General features: G+C 40.6%; 2 protein-coding genes across 2 annotated transcripts; one reads left to right on the plus strand and one right to left on the minus strand.

Annotated features, from left to right (window-relative positions):
* The first annotated feature begins 619 nt into the window (after positions 1-619).
* LOC146578690 (uncharacterized) lies at positions 620-2874 on the plus strand. The gene is made up of 2 exons (XM_085268903.1): positions 620-730; positions 1183-2874. The coding sequence occupies exons 1-2, from the start codon at positions 713-715 to the stop codon at positions 2164-2166; spliced, it is 1002 nt and encodes a 333-aa protein (XP_085125029.1). The 5' UTR covers positions 620-712; the 3' UTR covers positions 2167-2874.
* Positions 2875-4331: 1457 nt separating this feature from the next.
* Positions 4332-7528, minus strand: LOC146578691 (uncharacterized). The gene is made up of 6 exons (XM_085267833.1): positions 7435-7528; positions 7210-7318; positions 6809-6897; positions 6521-6693; positions 6268-6357; positions 4332-4394 (listed from the first exon to the last, which is right to left on the minus strand). The coding sequence occupies exons 1-6, from the start codon at positions 7526-7528 to the stop codon at positions 4332-4334; spliced, it is 618 nt and encodes a 205-aa protein (XP_085123959.1).
* Between the last annotated feature and the right edge of the window lie 2661 nt (positions 7529-10189).

The following is a 10189-nucleotide window of genomic DNA, read 5'->3' on the forward strand; positions in this document are numbered from 1 at the left end:
TATTGCTCACTCTGCAATATCTTTCCCAGAACAAACACCAATTGCAAATAACATACTAAAAATAAACCTGAAAAATCTGTTTAGAACAGCGTACTATGTTGCAAAGAGTGAACTACCACTGGCAAAATTTAGCAGTCTTTGCAAACTTCAAAAAAGCAAATGGCCTAGATCTTGGTTCCACTTGCCTCTTACCTGTGACTTCAGTGGAAATTTCAAATTCAGGATCTGACACAGACTGATTCATGTCCTACACAGTTCTTACAAGTTCATAGAAATTTCTGTTCAATTAGAACCAAGTATTTGAGTTGTAATTTTTATACAATGTTGTAATTTGTTTTTCCAAAATTTTATGATTAATATTTTGTTTCTGTTACAATATTATACTTTAATGTATAATATTGTAAAGCAAACAAAACAGGAAACAAAACATCAATCAAAAAATTGCTCTCTTTTTTTATTTGGGCTACTTAAATTTGTTTTGGGCTACCAAAAACCCTTCCCTGCCCGAAGGGTTACCAGGGATTTTGAGATTTTGCAAGCCCTGCACTGAGGAGTGTAGTAATGTTTATTTGCTCTGCTTCTTTTTGTAAGGGGTAAAATATGTATATACTTTTTGTATCCCAGCTGAGTAACAGGAGGAGAAGAGTCTGGTGGAGCAGCAGAAGGACAATTTCAGCCATTTGGACTCAGCTCAGCCACTACAGAGGAAACAATGACTTCAACACAAAAGGTGAGAAAAACATCACAGTTACACTGTTATTGAAACTGTGTGTGCAACTGGTTGGTTTTTAAAACACAATTAACAGCAGCTTTGTCTTTTGCATCCAGGGCTCATCCTTATATACAGACTCTACATTCACAACCAAAAACCACAGAAGTTAGAAGAAAATGCAAAGATCATATTTTATCAGCACATATTGAAACAACAATATCATCAGTTGAACTCAAAATATTTTATGAAGTAAAAGATTTTCTCCACTTATATATTTCTTCAATAATGTAATTTTCATTACACCTCTCATTGTGTCACATCATTGTAATGTGATACTATCACCAGAAGGTGGTGCTAACACACCAACAATGTGTTTGTTGACATGTTTGTTTCCACTGACGGAGGGAGTTTCAGTTCGTTCCACGACTGCATTTCACTCACTGCCTCTGTTTGTATCTCTGTCACTGCAGGACCAACATGGAGCAAGAAGTCAGCGCTCTCAGGAGGCTGACAAACGTCAAAGAAAGGGAGAGAAATCCTACAGCTGTGATGAGTGTGGGAAGGATTTTACCCGGAGTGACAGCCTAAAAACACACCAACTCATCCACAGTGGAGTTAAACCCTACAGCTGTGAGTTGTGTGGAAAGTCTTTTACCCTGGCTCGAATCTTAAAAAAACACCAACTCGTCCACAGTGGAGTTAAACCTTACAGCTGTGACTTGTGTGGAAAGTCTTTTACCGAGGCTAGAGGCTTAAAAAGACACCAAGTCATGCACAGTGGAGTTAAACCTTACAGCTGTGACTTGTGTGGGAAGGATTTTGCCCGGGCTAGAGGCTTAAAAATACACCAAGTCATCCACAGTGGAGTTAAAGCGTACAGCTGTGACTTGTGTGGGAAGGATTTTGCCCGGGCTGAAAGCTTAAAATCACACAAACTTATCCACAGTGGAGTTAAAGCGTACAACTGTCACTTGTGTGGAAAGTCTTTTACCCACGCTCAATCCTTTAAAACACACCAACACGTCCACAGTGGAGTTAAACCTTACAGCTGCAAATTGTGTGGAAAGTCTTTTACCCATTATCAAAGCTTAAAATCACACCGTATCGTGCACAGTGGAGTTAAAGCACACAGCTGTGAGTTGTGTGGTAAGGCTTTTGCTGAAAAAAAGGACTTACAGAGGCATCTAGTTACCCATTCTGGAATTAAGGCGTACAGCTGCAACTTTTGTCGAAAAAGTTTCAGCGACAAACAGTACCGAAATAGTCACCTACGGATTCACACTGGAAATGATGTTTCTTGCTGTGATCAGTGTGGGAAACTGTTTACAACAGACGCACAGTTACAACTACACATGTTTAGCCACACTGAGGAGAGACCTTATAAATGTGACCTGTGTGAGAAGACTTTTAAATCTCCACATCACATGAGAAACCACCGACGGATCCACACCTGAAAGTAACTCTACAAGTGCAGTTACTGTGAGGCTGTATTGATTTTTTTATCTTGTAATTGTAACCCAAGTGTTTGGAACAAGTCTGATGAGTAAACTTATGGAGTTATACTGAATGAACTGTTTGGGGAAAAATGAAGAGTCATTTTTGTTCAGTAAACTCAGTCTTATAATGTAAACAGTAAAATGTAATTGGACGTTGGCAGAGATGCTCTTTGTTTCAGGCAACATTGAGGATAAAAATAAAAAAAGCAGAGCAACACAGATGGATCCAGTTCTCAACCCTGTCGTCACTGTGGTGGTGGGAAAGAGTTTCTTTTTAACCTTTGAGGAAAAACCTCCAATCATCAACGGGACCTAAAACCACATCAACGTAGCCACACTGGAGACAAAATGAAGTACTGCAAAGAATGTGGGAGAGGCTTCCACACACAAGTACATTAAAAATACAAAAACTCTTCCACAGTGGGGTCAAAAAGCACATCTGTGACCAGTGTGGGTCATCCTTCACCACTGGACATGACCTCAATGAAAAAGCATAAGCGAATCCACACAGGAGAGACACCATACAAGTGCAGACACTGTGACAAAAGCTTCTCACAATCAGGTCATCGTAACAAACATGAACGTACACACATGGAAGTGAACTTCAGCTGTGACCAGTGTGACAAGAGCTTAAGGAATCTCAGTTCATACTCCGAACACAAACGATCTCACACTGTAAATAAACTGTTTCACTGTTACCAATGTGCAAAAACCTTCACTTCATTATCTGCTCTGTGCAAACATCAGCCTGATCATGCAGGACTGAAATCACTGGATCACAATGAATCTGAAGAGAGAGAAAGATCCTCTTCTGGTTTCAGGGTCAGACTTAAAAACCTTGAGATCAGGCTCCACAGAGTTCAGATGGAATCTCCTGTAAAGAGTGTCAGCTGATGTCACACTTGGATCTGATGAGGTAGCTCTGATTTCTGGACCTGCAGTGAATAATCCTGAATGTTACATTTAGGAAGCTGCATGTATAGATATGTTTATCAAGTTTGTTTTTTCCTTTGAGGGATTTTAATTCTCTAAAATGTTATCCCTGTTACATTTTAACCTTTGTTCCCTTAGGACACAGTAGTGTTTAGTAGTTGTACTTGTTACTGTATTATTAAAGTTATAGGAATGTCTTTTTTACCAAACAGACTTTGTATCAAAATTGCAGATATGGATATATATTTCAATTTCTTTCATTTGAACTTTCTTAGTGTTTCCAAAATTACCTTCTTTTTTTTAAATGCATTCATTTAATGTGTGTACCTCAGTTAAATTTAAATTCTTCATTCATATTTAAACTTTTGCTGATTCTTCTCTTGAACCTTTTCTCCCAAAATTGCAAATATTTTCACAGCAGTTGCTCTTAAATCTTCCAAAATGAACTAAATCTGTCCACCAGCTTTGAAACAACACCTGCTGTGACTTTATGTCCAGAAAAAAGAAACTCAAGCTAAACTGGTTTTGGGCTGTATTTCCATGTAATACCAGTTTGTACCAGAAGATGGAGCAGTGAGTCAGAGTAACCTTTATTCAATTAGGCAAAGACCACATTCGTATTCACAGTGGCAGCAAAGAACTGTTACAAGATCAAAAATTCAAATTCTATTAAACCTCTATTTTTGGCTCCTCCTTTCACTTTAGTGTGCTTACTGTGTTCTTGAAGTCCACATGTTTTTTTTTTTTATGAATTCATTTTGATCCACATGTTCTGCAGCCTTTTTCTTGTTGATTTGAAGTTTGTATTATGAAATCGTGATTTGTTTTGATCCTATATTTGATGAACTTTGAAAAATAAAGAAATGGTCTCACAACAAGTAGTTTGAGCCCTGATTTCAGATTCAAAGTAATTTAACTGTTTTCAGTGGTACATGTGGAGGTTTATCACAGGAGGAGACTTGGCTGTTCTCCACTAACATTGAACAGGGTTCCTGCAGCTCATTAAAAACTCTGAAATGATCTTCAAGGACAAAGATGTTTGATTTTTCTTAAAAACAAGATGTGGGCATGAAGTTTTCACAGAGTGTGTTTAAGATGCATTGTAATGAACATCTCACACAAGGCAGATGTTCCTGCATTGCAACAGCGGTTTGCAGATGTGTTCTTCCCCCTGCCCAGCTGCATGACTCTCATGGAGCACCACTTTGAAACGCAGCCTGGCGTGAAAGTGCGTTCATGGCCCTAGATGTTGCCTGAGCACAAGAGACAAATTGTGCAAAAGGAATTGGCTGAAATGGTGAAAATGCTGTTATCATAGGATGAAATGAGGATTTGTTCCTCAGTGTTTGGTCTCCTATGCTTACCTTTTCTCCAGATGATTTGTCGCAGCTGTTGAGAGGGGCCGGTCGTCTTTAAGGTGCTTCCAGGTAATTAAGAAGTGAGTGCAGGGTTTTAGAATAGAATAGAATAGAATAGAATGCCTTTCTTGTCACTATACAGTTGTACAATGAGATACAGAGCATCTCCTACTCAGTGTAAACATGCTTGGGGGGGTACAGTTCTGCAGCGCTATGTACATATGGACAGTATTAACATAGGGAAAAACATATATATATATATATATATATATATATATATTGAACTAGTAGCTCAGTGTTCCAACATTCGAAAGAAGGGACTGCTCTCACAGCTAGAGATTGACGAGGTACAACACAAATGCTACGGCAAGGAGGAGTCAGGACGCCAGGTCAGGGGGGAGATATCATCACCCCCACCCGAGATTGGGTACATAGCCCCAAGTGCGATAGGAGAAGGATCGTTGAGTGCGAGAGGAACTGACCTGAAAAATAGGATCATGGCCAAGCTTGAAACCTGGATGCCCCGTAGCCGGTTACCAAGATTACGTGAAGTACCCTCAGAAGGTCTACTAGATGATGTTAATGCAGCACTACGGACGATACCTACAACCACGATTACCGACACTAACAAGCTGATATCCCAGATAGCAAGAAAACATTGAAACAATGTTGAGTCAATATCAGGCTGTGTCATTGAATCAACGTTGAAGTGTGACGTTGACCTAACGTCACTCTTGCACCCTTTTTTAACGTTGAAACAACGTCAGGTTTTGATGTTGAATCAATGTTGAAACCTGACATTGATTCAATGTTATATTTTCTAATACTGTTGACATTGAAACAATGTCAGATTCTGATATTGAAACACTGTTGAGCTATGGTGCTGATTTTCCACCTCTTTCACACAGTTGCTTTTTATTAAAACAACAGTTAAATCATGACTGGAAATCTACCTTTCTTTATAGGTATTTTAACCAATACTAAACTACTGCAATATCCTAAAATAAGAAAGCATTGCATGTGATGTAACAGAGAAAAAAAAATAAACAAAAAAAGGTCAATAGGCATGTTTCGTTTGCTAAATACTTTATTAAAAGACAGTTTCCTATTTACGTTTATATGTTTCACAGAAGTTTGTAATTTTTTACTCCGGGATGGGGATGCATGATGTGCGTCCTGCACCACCCAAACGATCTGGGTGATATCGGAGCCATTTCTGCGTATCGGAGCCATTTCTGCACTGCTTGTGCAAAGACAAACTCGGACATAGAGTTTGCCCCTAACTGCTGCGTCAGGCCATCTAGGACAAAAATACACACACACACACACACACACAAAATAAGTGAATTAGAGCACATGAATAAGCTCTTGTTAACTGTCTTCAGCGGGGAGAAAGTATGTAAACTCCTAGGCTGATAAACATGAAAGTCACCAGGCGTAAATCTGCAAACTGCCGCATTTGATTCCCAAAGAGCTATGAGCGGAAAAAGTGATAAGTCTTAGCATGGTGTGCCGTGTATCCTTTAAAATAAAATAAACATGGGGTCCTCGGGCTGTACAAACTACAACCCGTGGACTAAACAAGCCAAAGACCAAAGACTCCATCTCCAGATTAACCGGACATGAAAGTCTTGTTATTAAGAAAGACAAAGTAATATACCATAAAAATGGTAAAACTTACCAAATATGCATCTGCACAGCGCTGTATCTTTAAATGCCCTTTTTTACTTTGTCTGGTCCTTGGTTTTTCCCCTGCCCAGTTTAGTACCGAGGCCAGCTCGTTTGTAATGGCATAAGCCATTACACGGCGGACTCGCACCTCCAGTGTGGTCCCTCCAATCAAGGCAAAGCGTCTCACCTATAGACACATTTTAAGAGATGGAATTAGCGTGTCTCATGTCTTAAATGTGTATGCAAGTGCTTGTGTGTTTAATCAACAAGCAGTTGTTATGTATTTAAATCACATCTGACAGCTATTACACTTTATAGTTACAAAGTGTACATAACCTTTATATACTTACCATTGCCTTATTTGCCTCTTGTGATTGAAGAGCTGCCTCTGCATTGTTTAGCTCCTCAATGTTGTGCAAGGGCAAATCCAGAGGCAGTACCCCAGCATCTACCGATTCATTGCAGCCGGTATTGCGGATGGCTCTGACCTCCTCACGGAGTTCGTTAACAGCTCTCGTCAGGTCTGACAGAAAAAGATAATTTTTTTTTTTAAGTATTTAAGAATACAGACAACTTATCAAAAGTTTCCTTGTGTCACACACAGATATGTACAAAGACACTAGACAGTATTTTATTACCTGGTATTTTCACTCGAGGGGCCTGGGGAAACCATTTCTTTGTGGGCTGCTCATCCTCTGAGTCACTATATGTGTACAGGGGATTTGGTCTAAAGAAAAAAAAGTTGAAAACGGTCATAAGTAATTACAAATGTGCTTTTGGAATATTTTTTCCTAAAGTTACAGTTTGATTTATAACAACACAAACAGGAAACGGAGATGTGCAAGAAGGTACAGTATACAAGGAATTTTTGAAGTGCACAAGTGTACACGGCTTTGCATTTATAAAAAGTTTACAAGCTTCCACTTTTTGGACTATATTATGTGGTGATATTGCAGTATGCAAGCTCCACATGTATAAAAGACAAGATCATAAATTCTTAGCAATCAAAGATATGTTTGTGAAATAAAAAAAGTTTTACTTGTGCTTTCTTTTATGACTGGTCTGAGTTTCAGCTTCGGACTGAAGGTCAGACGTATCACAGTGTTCACTTAGATATTTCTGAAGACTGCGTTCTGCTTCGTGAAAATCTGGTACAAACACAATGTATGGCCAGACATAAATTAGGACACGAAAAACTTGTTATTGTTACATGTATACAACACCAATCCAGATGATACCCACCATGGCTTATTAGAAGTCGGACTGGTGCATAGGTGAGCCATGTTGCACCAGGATGAACTCTCCTCTTTACTGCGTCGTGGATCCTGAATGTGTCTCACGGAGGATATGGAGGCCATGACAATTTCTCCCCATTTATCCTTGATCTAGGGACTATTTCTGTACCACCAGTGCTAAACTGCACAATGCACCAGTCTTTCATTTTTATCTTTTTTTTAATTTGGAGTCCTTTTTTGCCCTGTCTAGGATAAACAGGAAACAGATAATTACAATATATTTCATAGTCACTACAAAACTTGATCTATTGATTGAACTAAATAATAAATAATAGCTTAAAATGTATATAGGCAACAATTACAAGCAAACCCGTATATGTAAGCATTTAAACACTGAAGATAATAAAATTAACAGTATTTTGTATAAGTCTGCCATTGTAGGAATTCATAGCACCGAGACAAAAACGTGGCGCACAGTGTGGCGTCAAAATAGGCGCACACCTTTGACGCTGCGTTTTCTCCGTCTTCCTCGTCCACACGTAAATGCTAAACGCAGTTTACGTGTGGACAAAAGGTGCAAACGCAAGTTAGGTGAGAGTGCAGCGTAAAGTTTGAATTGAGTGCGAATCGAAGCGGGTGCTCACCAATCATTAAAATTAACAAAGTCATTGAACACATTTATACAGTTACCTTTACGCTTATCAATCATATATCACAGATTTACAATTTTTTGTAGTACTATGCTGAAAAGCAACTACAGAGCGAAAGTCTGGGTCAAGCGCCGAGGCGACGGCAAGAACAAAGGAACCCTCGAAGCGTTAAAGCTAGCTTTGTAAGGGAAGATAACGGAAAAGTATGAAACGAAAATGTTTTCTTTGTTGATAGACTTTGTTTGCAGTGCAATTTATTTGTTGCCGGATTGTAAGATGAAAGTAGACACAATTTCGGGCTCCCACATTTTATCCGAAACTTTACATTAACAAGTTTTTTTGTTTTGTTTTTTTTTACTGTTATTCAAATGCAACCGTGGAAATAATGAATAGAACAAAAGTCATTAATTCTTACCTTATACTAATCGTGCTGCAGGCCAGTGCAGTGCATGAACTGATGCCTTCTCCGGTCAATTCCGCTGAGAGTAAATCTAATGTCCCGCTCTACTGTACAAGACAATGGTTACCTGGAGGGATGTACCAATGTGATAGGGGTGCTGCGGAATAGTCCAAGTGGTAGCAGCTTTAATTTCCCGCTCAACCATAAATCGATGGTTTTTCAACGTGATTGTTGTCACCTTGTCAACTATAAATAGATCAACAATCAACGATGACAGAACAACAGTGAATCAATGTTATTTCAATGTCAGTGTCAGGTTTCATCAGTATTTCAATGTTGTTTCAACATTGGTTTTGTGTTGACATTTCAATCCTGACGATTCTGATGGTTCAGATGGAAAATCAACATCTGTTCAATGTCTCCTTGCTATCTGGGATACAATACGGCAGCAGTGATCAGTGAAATGCTTGGCTACAAGTTGAACAGCCACAAGGGGCAGTACCCTCCATGGAGAAGGAGGCTAGAGGGCAAGATCAAAGTAGCACGGAGGGAGGTTAGCCAACTAACGGAGTTGCAGAAAGGTGCGACAAAGAAGGTGCATAAGAAATACAGCAAGCTGTCCATACCCGAGGCCTTGGAAACTGCCAAGCAAAGACTCACAGCCTTGGCCAGCCACTTGAGGAGGTACACCAGAGAGATAGAAGGCAGGAGAATAAACCAGCTGTTCTCCACAGAACCAGCAAAGGTGTACTCTCAGTGGCAAGGGAACAATAATAAGAGAACAGCACCACCAAGGCTGGAGACGGAGCAATACTGGAAGAGCATATGGGAGAAGGACGCAACCCATAACGGCAATGCTCAGTGGCTAGTGGATCTGAGGGCAGACCACAGCGACCTCCCTGAACAGGGTCCCGTAACCATCACAGTGGCAGATATCCAAGAAAGGGTCTCCAGTATGAAGAGTTGGACAGCACCAGGGCCCGACATGGTTCACGCCTACTGGCTGAAGAAGCTGACTGCACTCCACGAGCGTCTGGCAGCACAAATGAACCAGCTGCTAGTTAACGAGAGACACCCGGAATGACTAACCGAAGGTCGGACGGTCCTGATCCCCAAGGACCCCAAGAAGGGACCGGTCCCCTCCAACTACCGACCAATAACCTGCCTCAGTACTACATGGAAGCTCCTGTCAGGCATCATATCGGTTAAGATGAACAGGCACATGGGTCAATACATGAGTGGGGCACAGAAAGGGATTGGCAAGAATACCAGAGGCGCAAAACACCAGCTACTGGTAGACAGAACAGTCAGCCGAGACTGCAAGACCAGACTGACCAACCTGTGCACTGCCTGGATTGATTACAAGAAGGCCTATGACTCAATGCCCCACAGCTGGATACTGGAATGCCTAGAATTGTACAAGATCAATGGGACCCTAAGAGCCTTCATCAGGAACTCAATGGGGATGTGGCGTACAACACTAGAGGCCAACTCCAAGCCCATAGCACAAGTCACCATCAAGTGCGGGATCTACCAAGGAGATGCTCTGTCCCCACTGCTGTTCTGCATAGGCCTGAACCCCCTCAGTGAGATCATTAACAAGACTGGCTACGGATACCGACTACGGAACGGAGCAGTTGTCAGCCACCTCCTGTACATGGATGACATCAAGCTGTATGCCAAGAGTGAACGAGACATCGATTCACTGATCCACACGACCAGGCTATACAGCAA

This window comes from Mchenga conophoros, linkage group LG3 (assembly GCF_057382185.1).
Source record: "Mchenga conophoros isolate Kocher_MC1m ecotype Shallow Benthic linkage group LG3, M_conophoros_male_GT1.1, whole genome shotgun sequence".
Classification (NCBI taxonomy): domain Eukaryota; kingdom Metazoa; phylum Chordata; class Actinopteri; order Cichliformes; family Cichlidae; genus Mchenga; species Mchenga conophoros.